The sequence below is a fragment of the Tachypleus tridentatus genome, chromosome 2, assembly GCF_004210375.1.
Source record: "Tachypleus tridentatus isolate NWPU-2018 chromosome 2, ASM421037v1, whole genome shotgun sequence".
Lineage (NCBI taxonomy): Eukaryota > Metazoa > Arthropoda > Merostomata > Xiphosura > Limulidae > Tachypleus > Tachypleus tridentatus.
This window is the reverse complement of record NC_134826.1, coordinates 126,707,030-126,721,115: the sequence shown is the minus strand read 5'-3', so window position 1 is coordinate 126,721,115 and position 14,086 is coordinate 126,707,030. Positions and strand designations below refer to the sequence as shown.

General features: G+C 34.3%; 1 protein-coding gene across 1 annotated transcript in view; it reads right to left on the bottom strand.

Annotated features, from left to right (window-relative positions):
* Nucleotides 1–968: 968 nt before the first annotated feature.
* LOC143245051 (cholecystokinin receptor-like) overlaps nucleotides 969–14,086 on the bottom strand; it is a 43,125-nt gene continuing 30,007 nt past the window's right edge. The window contains exons 2-4 of the mRNA XM_076490843.1: nucleotides 8,109–8,309; nucleotides 4,376–4,537; nucleotides 969–3,661 (exon numbers count right to left, since the gene is read on the bottom strand). Of these exons, the coding sequence (XP_076346958.1) occupies nucleotides 3,135–3,661; nucleotides 4,376–4,537; nucleotides 8,109–8,309 (890 nt within the window). The 3' untranslated portion in view covers nucleotides 969–3,134. The remainder of the gene's footprint in view (nucleotides 3,662–4,375; nucleotides 4,538–8,108; nucleotides 8,310–14,086) is intronic.

The window sequence follows — 14,086 nt, the reverse complement described above, 5'->3', positions numbered from 1 at the left end:
ATTATTCTAAAATCTCAATGACCGTAGCCTCAAACTCTGTGTTAATTGAAAAGATTAATAAATATCAACGATCTTGGGATGTTGGTGAATATTTTTGTTCTAGATTTTTACGTAAATATATAGAATAAACCACTTGTTCTTTGGACCAGCTTATAAAACACTACTGAAACCTAACTGGGATTTTGTTCACGAAGTATTCTGATTATACCTCATTAGCCACGAGCGTGGTGGAGAGAAATTGTCTATTTCTGAATGTTCCTTGTTCATAGAACCTAAACATCTGCTACGCATTAAAATGTAAACGATCAAACAAAAGAACTGGAAATTCTTCAAACTTCTACAGATGTCTGGACGCGAAATGGGATGATACTCGAGATGAAAAGAACATTGAAGTAATTTGTAGTTCTAACAAGGAACAACGCATAAGAATAAAAGAAACTGAAACCAAATTTGTAAATTCCTAGTTCTATTCGAGAGTCAATTATTTTGTCATGAATATCTTAATTAATTATCACTATTGTGATGAAACACAATAACGCTATTTATCTTTCTCTTTATTTCCAATGCTGTGAATTTGAATAATAACCATGAAAGACAAACTTTTAAGTGAATGTTTGACAATTTGTATGACGTACGAAGATAAGATTTAGCTCTCTCTATAAATAAATGTTTATTTAGGTATCATTCTATCGAGATATCTAGTGCCACGCGATTAAATCCAACGACAGGATCTTTGGATTTAGAATGCATCATTTTGGAGGTGACGAAATAGTCTTTGACGTGTTCCTAAAATAAATCTTAGTCCAAGAGTATCTTTAAAGCATTAATGTTACGTGACGCAATTCAATTAAACCTGAGGGCCTGGCATGGCCAAGCGCGTAAGGCGTGCGACTCGTAATCCGAGAGTCGCGGATTCGCGCCCGCGTCGCGCTAAACATGCTCGCCCTCCCAGCCGTGAGGGTGTATAATGTGACGGTCAATCCCACTATTCGTTGGTAAAAGAGTAGCCCAAGAGTTGGCGGTGGGTGGTGATGACTAGCTGCCTTCCCTCTAGTCTTACACTGCTAAATTAGGGACGGCTACCACAGATAGCCCTCGAGTAGCTTTGTGCGAAATTCCAAAACAAACCAAAACAATCAATTAAACCAGACGTGTTTATTTTTATTTTACAAAGCAAACGCTAAACAACAGAAAGCCACAGAATAAAAAAATTAACAGCACCGGATGTTTCGATACTGACCCACAGCTCTCAAATGCGATGGACCTAATTCAGTGTCTAAGGTTGATTTTATTCGTTATTTACTAAAAAATGTAAAGAATTTCATTCAGTAAGATAGTTTCTCATGGGATTCTTTTTATAAAAATTATTATTTATTATAACACCAAAAAAACCACATATTTATGGTCTCTACTGTTTAAAATACTAATTCTATAATTTTCGTGGTGTTCGAATATTGAGGGAGGACGTGTTGATGTAAATGGATAATTGAAGGGCGCTGGTCAATTCTGAAGTTATGCAAAACAGGGCTATCGTCAAATAGGAGTCTGTCATTAACTTTGTTAGAGCTCATATGAACCGCTAATCTAAATAATTATCGGATACTATAGTAAAGGTTTGACTTTACAGTATGTAAGTAACAAAAAGCAACACTTGATTTTCACGTCACGAAAATCGATTTTGTTTCTTGCTCTTTTTCGTGGTAAAATACTTTTCTGACATCTGAACACATCTTGTGTTTGTTTTCCAATTATACCAATTATATCTAATTATTAACACTTCTCGTGTTTTATAATATTTTATTTGAAGTAAATAATTAAAACCAACAACAAAATAAAATCAAACTAGTTCAAAACTCCACAAACTTCAAGTTGTAAACTAATATAAGTGGAATGTTTTAAAAATCTCGCTTGTTAATGTTTTTCTATTTATTATTATTATTATTGCGTACAACGTTTCGTAAAAACCAAGAAGGAAAATCTATTTAAGGAAACTTGCTTTAGCATTCAGCTCGATAAAATACGATAAAGAAACTAAACTAGAAAGCCAGCTTTAGCATGTATCTTGGCCAAACACGATAAATAAACAAAACCAGGAAACTTGCTTCAGCATTTAACTTAGTGAGACAGGATAAAGAAACAAAAACAAGGAAACTTGATTTTACATTTAACGTAGCGAGGAAGGGTAGACAAGCAAAACCAGAAACCTTGGTATAACATTTAACCTAATGTGTTTTTATTTATTTTTTAGGGCAAAGCTACATAATGAGACGCCCGTGTTTTGCCTACCACAGGTATATGAAACCTATGTTATTATAAGTTCATATACTTACTACCGAGTCACTACGGGAGACAAGCTAAAGAAACGAAGCAAAGGAATTTCTTTCAACTTTAACATTTTATTTAGTGAAATAGGATATGTTGATCATGTTTGTTGAGCATCGTACTCAGCGACACGAAGGGTATCTACGCTAGTTTTCCCTAATTATAAAATGATAGACTAGATGGAAAGCAGGTAATAAACACGAGGCAAAGGCAACTTTGAGATTAATTGAATGATGACATTTGACTATTACTCTTTTAACGCACCCGCGACCTCAAAGTGCGGAGTACGTTTTTTCTCTGACAGGACGTGACCCATGAATCCTCAGTCTGGCAAGCTAGCCACTGGGCGAGATAGTTTAAAGAAACAGTTTTCCCTATCTTAGTAGTTTTCAGTTGTTTACGGTGATTTTCGTCTGCTTTTTGTAAAGCGATTATAATGAATATTTAAATATTTCCAAAATGATTATTCTAGTTTAAATGTCCCTTCTTTTTCCCACAGGCGCGAAAGGCTTGCGTTTAAACAGGCCACTCCTTGTTAACATTGAAATAATGCACCTAAAAGCTAGATTCAATTATGTAAACATTTAAAGAAAAACTAACTGCCATCTATTATCCTGTTTGGCGACTAAACCAACTTGCGGTACATTGGAAACGGATTCTTTAATATAGTGGCAAATTCAGTGGCTGGGAAGCTATATTATAAGACATAAATAATGTTTCATAATATACTTGATAAGTCTTTCCTAAAGTGACTGATTATGACGTAAAATATTTAAAACTGTCTGATTTGTTGATGTTCTCCTGAGGTGTATTTAAATCTGGTTGCTAGATCCGTCTGCAGCCACTCCTGCAGTTGCCGAATGAGTGTTCCGGCAGCTGTATAAACTGTTGGCCGTCGCTGATCTATCGCTCCACCGGTAAGATCTCCTTGATCTTCGCTTCTTGCATCCCACAGCAGTGAGAAAAGCTTTGCGGTATTTTTTGTGCATGAAACAGTACGTCATAGGATTACAACAACACGAAATATAAGCCAAAAGTTGAATAGCTGAAAATCCTGTGCCACCAAGTTTTCCATAAACTGTGATCGGGTCAAATACTGACCATGTATTAATAACATAAAGAGGTGTCCAGCAAATAAAAAACTCCAACATAACAACAAACAACATTCTGATGACTCGTTTCTTAGCTGCGTAGCTTTTCTTTAAGGTTCCCTTTACAACAAGATGTCTCTGAATGTTAGTCCTTGTGTGAACGATAAATGAGTTGTAAGTTCTCTCATTCTGCTCATCAGTTGCCAAGTTTACTTGTCTTCCATTTCCAAGTGGATTCAGATCGAATTCTGTAGATCCAATTGATTTAACCAATTAACTAATTAATCAGTAGTTAAACTTGTTCATTCACACATGTCTTTCAAAAAGAACAACAACAACAACAAACGAACATCCAAACTGGCTTTTAATTAAAGAGCTTTTTTACTCATTAAGATAAAATTCTCTCTAGTAGTTCATTTTCACATAATACTACCTCCATATTCATTAATAAAAGTAAGAAATATTCAAGATACAACTTAATAATATCATTGTTCACACTTCACATACACTACGTAAGCAACAAATCTTTCACTGTAGACAGTTTACTCAGTGTCTTACATACACATAGAGTAAATTACTGTAATTACAAACGAAATTTCGAGTTGTGATGTCTGTAGACGTATCTTTATAATGTAGTATATCAAAATTAAAAGCATAAGACAATTTGTGTATAGATCTAAAACCCTTATTGTGCTATTAGAATGTGACTTCTTTTAAAATACAAAATACTTTATTGAAAGTTAATAAAACAGAAGGTTCACTTTCCATGGTTTTTATCTTCAGGTTAAGTTATCAAGATCACAATTTTTTGGATATTTCAAAACATTGTCAATTTTACCAAAATTGTGTACTTAATATCATGTACCTTTGATTAACATTACATATGAAGGCAAATATTAGACTTTGTGAACTGTTTATAACTTTTGTTTGTGTCTCACCTTCACGGTAATACACCTACGTACCTTCATCACATGTTTGTAGTCCGAGAAAGAGTCTCCGAACAATGATTATATACGCTACAGACATGACGACCAGTGGAATGATCAACAGTATGACAACTAAGTAGAGGTTAAAGAGTTGTTCCGGCACTTTCTGTGGCCACAGCTCCCGACACTTGTAGCGACCTCATGTGGTAGAAATATAATAGGACGTATATCATTTTCTGAACATGCTTTATATTTATAATGCTCTAGAAGTAAGTACAAACCTAACTATTTTCTTAGTTTAAAGTGAAAAGGAAACTGAAAAGACATGCATAATCGTACTTTGTTACATGAAATAGATTTCAATGGCATCCGGGTCGTAAGTGAGCCCTCTAGTAGAGTTCTAGATTTCCGAATTGGCGAACCGAATCCGTATCCACGCGATACCAGAAAATATTCATCACACTTTAAACTATGAATGTGTTTACCATGTGTTATAAGAGTAACAATCAATCCCTTAGTCTGTATGGGGGGTAGGAGCTCAAAATTAGGGAGGCGGCGTATAATATTAATAGCTTTCCCACAGCTATGAATATAGTGACATATTTTTTGAGTAAATAACTATGCTCATATCTTCAATGAAAAGCACTAGTGAACAGTGGACGTTGCGAAAGTCAAACATGAAGATATTAGCAAATTAATTTGTTATTCAGCTGAAAATCGAAAACTGTATTTTTTCTTTTCGTTGTTGCTGTAATATAAGGCCGTAGAAGAAAGGCAGTTCTAACAATGCTTGAAAATAATGACATTGAGTATAACCATATAAACAAAAAAAGCCAAGAAAAGAATACCGCCCACTTACCGCGTGCACGAACAGGTGGATTTCAAGAACTCTATAAACACTTTAATGAGCTTTTGCTGCCATCTACAAATCGCATAACACAAAATAGTACAAACTAAATATTAAGTTTGAAAATGTTTTATAATTAACTATTTCCATAACAACGCACTGTTATTGTTTTCATACATTTTTTATTGGTAATTTCCTTCTCAAATATCGGAAAATAACAGTCTATCATAAATGGGCGTTTTTATATTTGCCTTAAATAATACGAAATAACTGCTTTGATGATTATGTAGATTAATAGCCCTATTTTAAAATCAAATTGTAAAAGTAACAAAAAATAACTCGTAATATTTCGAGTCTTGACCATTATTATAAAGGATCGTTTTCATAATTTCGTACTTTATATATTTATATTTTTGAAATAAAAAGAAGAAACCAACTCTCACAATATTTGTCTAGCAAAATAAATATATATACATAAATCATCTCGTATTCTATAACAACTTTGGTAATAAACGAACCTCTTTCCATATTATCACAATTTTGGTAATTTTTTTAACAGAAAGAAATTATTAGCCTTCACCAAGTCACATTTATGTGGTTCTATTTGAAGGGGGGGGAGTACAAAGGAAGCAGTTTCGTGGCTTCTTACACAATACTTTTATTTTTTGTTAGAACTAAGGAAAAAGTTTAACTCCTACTCCTGTTAATCTTAAAAGTTTCGTTTTATAACGAAAGCTGAAAAGTAAAAATTTTCGTCACTCTGTAACCTATGTTGACAGTGAGTTTAATGCAATATGCTAAACTTTCATGATGACTCTGTCTCATCATTTAGCGAAATATGGAAGGAACAAACGTCATGATCTTACATTATTGTTCACGTTGAGACATCTTTTTCTGCAGAAAAGTATGATTCGTAATCAGTAACAACCTTGCTTCACAAGATTTGGTTTGTTTTTTGAATTTCGCGCAAAACTACACGAGGGCTGTCTGCGCTAGCCGTCCCTAATTTTGCAATGTAAAACTAGAGGGAAGGCAGCTAGTCATCACCGCCCACCGCCAACTCTTGGGCTACTCTTTTACCAACGAATAGTGGGATTGGCCGTCACATTATAACGCTCTCACGGTTAAAAGACGAGCATGTTTGGTGTGACGGAGATTCGAATCCGCGACCCTCAGATTACGAGTCGAGTGCCTTAACCACCTGGTCATGCCGTTTCATAAGAAGCAACAGTCTAACTTAAAACAATAACTCGTGTTAATCTAGCTCCAGGTAACAATGTGACATACTTCTACCTTTGTTTGTTTATTTTAGAGAGGAGCCACATTGGGTTAGCTGTTGTGGCCACTGTCGGGAATCGAACCGCCGATTTCAGTATTGTAATTCCCTAATCTCACCGCTGTCCTACTGGGAAACCTAATTGTAAGTAAAAGTGGCTGAAGCAACAAGCGGACATTTCTATGAAGTTGCTTAACGCTGTACTCAGTGATGTCTACGCTGAGGATAAGCTTCAAATGTAAACCACAGAAGTTAAATTAGTTACAGTGTGTCTGCAAAACATGATATGATCCAAAAGTTTTTTTGTTGCAGTCTTAATTCGTTGGAACTTTGCTCTTGTTCTTCATAAAAACCAGTAAGAGCGTGATGGCATAATGATTTTAGGAGCTTGTTTGTAATTAAATACAAAGCTACACAATAGGCTACTTGTGCTCTGTCCACTACAGGTATCGAAACCCGGTCAATTTTTAGCGGTGTAAGTTCGAAGCCATGCCGTTGTGCCACTGCGGGGCTATGGCATAATAGACAATCATGCAAGGGTCGGAAAGATACGTTTCTACAAGGCTGAAAGAGTTAATTGTATAAGTTATCAACTTGAGATCCGTGAAAATAACCTAATTATATTAACAGAGTTGTTTCATAACATATTTTAATTATTTTAAATTTTCCAGTGCCTCGCATATTTAATAAAAAATAAAAGTCCAAGAGCCTCAACATGGAACTGATTAGTAATTCATTGACATTTCTCTCCGAGATTATTTATGTGGGATAAGAAGTTCAAGCTAACAATCGGTTATTCAGTTTCGTTAGATGTTACACGAAATATTTAAAAACAATAATATATTTGGTTGAGTCTTTACTTGGCTCACATTATTTTCTGGCCAAGCGTGTTAAGTAGTTCGACTCGTAATTCGCGGGTTCGAATCCCGGTCGCACCAAACATGCTAGCCCTCCCAGTCGTGGGGGAGTTATAATGTGATGGTCAGTCCCACTGTTCGTTGGTAAATGAGTAGCCCAAGATTGGCGGGGGGTAGTAATTACTAGCTGCCTTCCCTCTGGTCTTACACTGGTAAATTAGGGACGGCTAGCGCAGATAGCCCTCGAGAAGTTTTGCGCGAAATTCAAAAACAACAACATTACTTTCATTTATGCAGTTAAAGTTGTTTCAAAGCTCTTAATGATTTTAGTACAGTAATTTTCAAATGTTTGTAATAGAAACGGAGGCCCAACATGAGCAGGTGGTTTGGTGCTCGGCACGTCATCTGAGGGTTGCGAGTTCGAATCCCCGTCACACCAAACATGCTCTTCCCCTCAGCCGTGACGGCGTTATAATGTGACGGTCAATTCTACTATTCGTTGGTAAAAGAATAGTCCAATAGTTGGTGGTGATGAATAACTCCCTTCCGTCTAGTTTTGCACTCCTAAATTAAAAACGGCTAGCGTATATAGGCCTAGTGGAGCTTTATACGAAATTGAAAAAAAACAACTAAACTAATAGAAACAGAAAACAAATGTAGTCGTCAAGTGTAAAGAAGAATTAAGATTGCACAATTACGTTTCACCTTTCGCTAGATACGATGTTAGTAGTAAGCACTAAAAGTGTTTTTAGTGAGGTGTTCGTCAAACATAATCACCTGGAACCTTACCACTGGACTTGACCTCTAAGAGTTTACTCAGAACGGCAATTGGAAGCATCGCTAGAAATGACCCCGTCCAAACTAACATGATTATTTTGCAAGCGTGAGATGTTGTCTGCCATTGTCTTGACTTTAATGGCCGACAGATGGCAAAATACCTTTCCAAAGAAATGGAAACCAGGGTCCACACGCTAACGGATACTGAAACGGCTGCAAAAAAACAAGAAAACATTCAGCCTTCATACTGTTTTTAGAACACTGAAATTTCTTTAATCATAAGAATAAGTAAAAAACTTTGTTTCGTTTTACTCGCAACAAATAAGTAGAAGGATATTGTACCACACCACTTTAGAATATCTTGAAATTTAAAAAAGTTCGCATAAATCTTTCTTCAACCATATCAGTCAATAAAACAATTGTACTTAAATATATTCATTAAACTATCAAGTCATCCCTTAAGTAATGTCTGATTTTAGGTTCAGAAAAAGAGAAAGGATTTCAAACACTTTTAATGTTATTTAATCAATAATGAATGTTTCATTATTATTAATTACTTCCTACCAACTATTCATAAGCTTCTGAATGCCACTTCTATAAAATTCTTGAAGTTTGGAGGAAAATAATGTGGAGAGGGTAGTTTTGACATCTTCATATGCTCCAAGCTCTTTTCCATTAAGATAGTTTTGCAAACTTCGGAAAAGATGGCAAGGTCTGGAGAATAAGGAGGATGTGGAAGTTTTTCCCAGTCTAGCTCATCAATTTTTGCAGATGTGATCTTTGCTGTATGGGATCTTGCATTATCCTGGTGTATCACACCTTTATGATTGATCAAAGCAGTCCTCTTTTCTTTCAGTGCAACATTCAAGTGCTCTAACTGATGACAATAGAAGTCTGATGTAATCGTTACATTGAGTGGCAGCATCTCAAAGTGGATCACATCAACAATATCCCACCAAACACTTAACAAGATTTTCCTAGGGTGAAGGTCCATTTTGTGCTTTGCTTTAGCCAGAGTACCTGCACTGGGCCATTATCTGCGGCAATTAACATTTTTATAAAATGTCCAATTTTTATCTTCGGTCACTAATCTGTCCAAAAAATGCGAGTTACGTTCACGAGAGTGCAGAGAAGTGCAAATGTCCACTCTTGCTCTAAGGTTGGCTTGTGTCTAATCATTGGAAACTCATTTTCCAAGTTTTGACACCTTTCCAAGCTGTTTCAGATTATGATGAACTGTTGAATGGGTTGAATTAAGCTTCTGTGCTAGTTCTTCAACTGTTAGAGTACAATCTTCATCAAGTGCAGCCAGCAGCAAGTCATCATTAAACTCAACAGGACAACCTGAACACGTGACGCATCACTTAAGGTGTAGTCACCTGATATGAACTTCTGAAACCACCTTCGATATTTTTTTTTCATTGAGAGACTCTGCACCATAAACACCTTGAATGTTTCGTGTAGTTTCTGCTGCATTATTGCCTTTCTTAAACTCATAAAGCATTATTTGCCTAATGTACTCCTCTGATACTTCCATCTTCATAAGGGTTTATTTGATTAATGATCTGAAAAATGGAGTTGGGTTAGTTTCTTTCATTTGTCTGAACATTTTTGTACAAGTCCTACTGTATATTTTAGTTATTAAAGCCTTTTAAAAAGACGGAAATGATGATGCACTTTCTGTATTACATTTTCGGACATTACGTATGGGATGACCTGATAGTATAGAACACAATTGCGGAGAAAAAAAAAACGTGCGAGGAACACAATTCGCTGCACAATGTCAACTAAAGTAACTGAGAAAGCCAAGAGAGAAGGCAATTATAGCTTTAATTACAATAAAGTAATTACACAACAATGTATCTATGAGTAAAATTAAGGTCATTGTTTATTGCACATTGTTAATAAGAGCAATTAAAACCACAAAAAAGAAGGTACAGATAGGTTTTTATGGAATGTTTTAGAGTAATTACCCAATGATGTGAATTTCAGTAAAGTTATGGTGATTGTATACTGTTAGCAATAATAATTAAAGCCATACAAAATACAAATGGGTTACTGAAACCTAATACAGTAATTTCACAATATCGTGAGTCTGGGTAGCCATAGAGCCAATATTCACTGTTAAAAAGAGTAACTAATACAATAAAAAATTGTTGGAGATCAATTGGACTTCATCTTGCAATATAGATAGCAATGTAGGTATGATTAAAATGTCAAAGGTCATAAGTCATTGTATGCTTTAATGGGAAGAGACTGCTCAGAGACATCAATTTCAGTAAATCTTACTACTGTAGTTACACAATTATAAGGGCCTGAATATTTACTCTGAAGTCTTATATATATATATATATGGGTGAGGCTTTCTTCTTAAATGTCCACTTTGATGTCGCCAATGGTCTGGGGAAAACTTCTCTGAGTACGTACGTTAAACAAACATAATAATTTATAAAAGATGGACGATGGGCAGAGCCTTCCAGTCATATATAATACGTCGAGTTTCTGTTAAGGTTTTTTCCAACAAACCAAAGAAATAGACAATAGTGAAGTGTTAAAAGTAGCATGTCACCACCAGAAAAAATAATTTCAAAGCAATAACACAAATACAAAAATTGTAAGTATGACTCAAGCCTTTTATGTGATTAATTAGTAAATATTTATGTTTTGAAATTTTGTTATTAGCTGATTATCTCGTTACTTTTTCCCGTATAACGATATCAAAAATAACATGCCAGCGTAATTATGTGTTTGCCTTTACGGCTGTTTATTTTCAAGACAATAATTGGAAATTGAGTAACTAAAAAGATTAGTCTAAAATCAGTCCCTAAACACAGGGTATCAAGAGATGTTGAGGATATGCCCATTTGTAGCTTGTAATAGAATTAGTTTTTTAAACATGTGATTTCGTTTACGTATATATCTAGCGTTAGTTTAGCTAGTTATCACCATTAGATTCCATCTAGGAACATATTAAATACTTCAACAAGTATTTAAGTGAGTAGGTTGTTAGCCCACTGCACCGAGTCGTCCTTAATTTAGCAGTGTAAGACTAGAGGGAAGGCAGCTAGTCATCACCACTCACCGCCAACTCTTGGGCTACTCTTTTACCAACGAATAGTGGGATTAACCGTCACTTATAACGCCCCCACGGCTGGGAGGGCGAGCATGTTTCGCGCGACGCGGGCGCGAACCCGCGATCCTCGGATTACGAGTCGCACGCCTTACATATATCTAGCGTAAATACTCAAATTATGTCACTTTGTTATATTGTTACGTACAACAGCTAGAGCATATGTTGTTATGAATAACTGGAAGAGTAGAAGTAAATTACATTTTTCAGTAAAATTTACTAAACATGAACTTGATGAACTCCTTCACGTGCTCTCCTTTACTTCAGTTTTGCTTTAAAATGCATATGGAGTGGATCATGTTTTTCCCGCCATATTGAATTTCCATTATGTGCAGATGATTAGGCTAGGGTTGGTTTGAACTTCATTTGTCACAAATTAACTCATTTTCCTGCAAAACGTCATTGAAATATTATCATAGAGAAAAAGAAAGAAAGCCTTTGCACAATTTGTTTGCTTTTTGAGGTTTAATTCTAGGTAAAACATAATTCGGTAAAGGAGAACAGATGCAATAAAAAGTTGTCATCTTTATTAAGATGTTAAGATATAACAGAATGTAGACAGAATGCCAGATGTCTGGACAATATTTTCCAATAGTTATATGTTCAAGAACTATATAAATCATACTTATACGATATCTCTTTTCAATAGTTTTCAGTTGAAAAATGGTCACTCAAGATCTCTGGCTCATGTATGTTAGAAAAAAATAATACTCGATATAATACAGTAAACGAGATTGCTTAACTGATTACAAAACAATACATCCGAGTTAACATTGTTACTACGACAGCAACCGACTACATGCAGGGAAAGGAAGCTTAGATAAATGTTATAAAAATATAAGTCTATAGGACTACACTAGTAATGACAATATTTGACCAGGAAAAGTAATTGATAGGTTTGACTTAAACCTGATATGATGATTACTTGATGACGCGTGAAACAAGTTATACTTGTGCACATTAACATCGAAAAGCTACTTTTACTTTTCGATATGAAAAAAACAAAACTTTCTGATTGAACGTTCTTATTAAATTTCAAATAGCTTTGCTTACTAGTATCACATTACTGACAATGAGGTCATAATTAAAGTTTAAAATGAAATAAAATAATGTTATAGATGTAAAAAATTACAGATTTTTCTTCTTAACAGTAACCAACTTACTGAGATCTATTTTGAAAAATTCACGATAAAAATATGTTTTCACATATAGAAAGCATAATTTGCTTAAGTTTTAAGATCTTATTTTTATTTTCTTATTATTATCTCGAAGGTTTTTTTTTTAAATTGTGTGCCGTAAATACCGTATTTCGAGACTGGTGAAATAAGTGAAGAAATGGTTGCATTTTGAAATTACAGAATATATGTTTCAGTTAATTTAATTAATTTTCGTTAATCATTTAGCAATTGTTTCCCGTCATTTTTACAAGCTTTTATACTAGTCTATAATAATTTGTGATATCGTTTGTTTTTCTATTATGTGACCAGATATACACAATTTCATTAAACCAATTGATAAACACACACGATTCTTACCATTTTCTTTAAAGATGAGCATGATTAAAATAAATGTTTGTTTGTTTTTGCATCTTTTTCTATGAAAACTTTTCCATTGTAGAGAAAAACATGAATACCATTATGTTAATATTTTAGAAGTTAAGCATATATAAAAATGTTCGTTACTCTGTTGGTTACAACAGTTATATCCAAGCTTTAAATAATTGTTTCTTTTTTAATCAAAGTCCACACAATCTAGTTCAGTTACTTATTAATCCACTTGAGAAGACAAATTATTCTTCTCTACTCTGTTATTACAATACAAACTACGATAAATTTATTTTTAAAATCACCACTATATCACGCAATCATTCAGTCTAGATCGTTCCAACTCAAACTACATTTTGTACGCATTATATAAAGCCAAATGAGGCCTAGAACTTTCACCACACACTATATGATATTATGATGCAATAAAACTTAATTAAAAGAATTAGAAATACTTAAAAAGTACTTGCAGTATGACACAATAATACAACAAACGCCAATTCACAACTGAACTGTATGACGTAATTCACAAGGTAACGTAAACAAACTTGTGATAAATGATTGCTTGTGATAATAACTAAATTTAACATTTGCAATACACTTAAACCATCTAAATTATAAGCTTTCACTTGCTACTTAATTTGTGTTCGTTTCACTCTAACTCAAAAACATTTTCCTTTACAATAAAATTTTTACTGTTACAGTAGCTTACACATTTTTGGTTTCTTGAGTTTAGTTAATATATCATTATTCGATCATTAGTGATTATATTTTCTGCTCTATATGATTGTTCTATCTTTTTGTCATTTTTATCTGATTTGTCATTGTTTTGTATTTCATATAATAATGTGTTCTCATGTTTACTTTTTATTGTCTACCTTTTTTCAATTTTCTGAGATAACTCGCAATCCTTTAAAGATCTGTGTCTATTCTATGGTTTATCATTCTTTTGTTTTCTGTGATGCCTTATTATTGTCCTATTCTTTCCCGGTACTTCGTCTATTCTCCAATTGTTGAGTTACACGTAAATGAGTTCTTTTTGGTTTACTACTATCCGAGCTCGTGTAATTACCTGCTTTGTTCATCGGTGATGCTTCATATATATTCACGGTGAATTTACTTGATTCAAGTAATTCGCGTGTGAATGGGCATCATCTACGAGATCTCTGCAGCGTATTGTGACATGAATATTTTAGAAGATGTACAGATCGAAGTGATAATTGTAACCATCGCAAAGCCCATCATCAGAAACACTTTGGCAAGTGGATGCACTTTGAAATGATGAGAGCTATTTAATCCACTTTCAAAAAATTAAC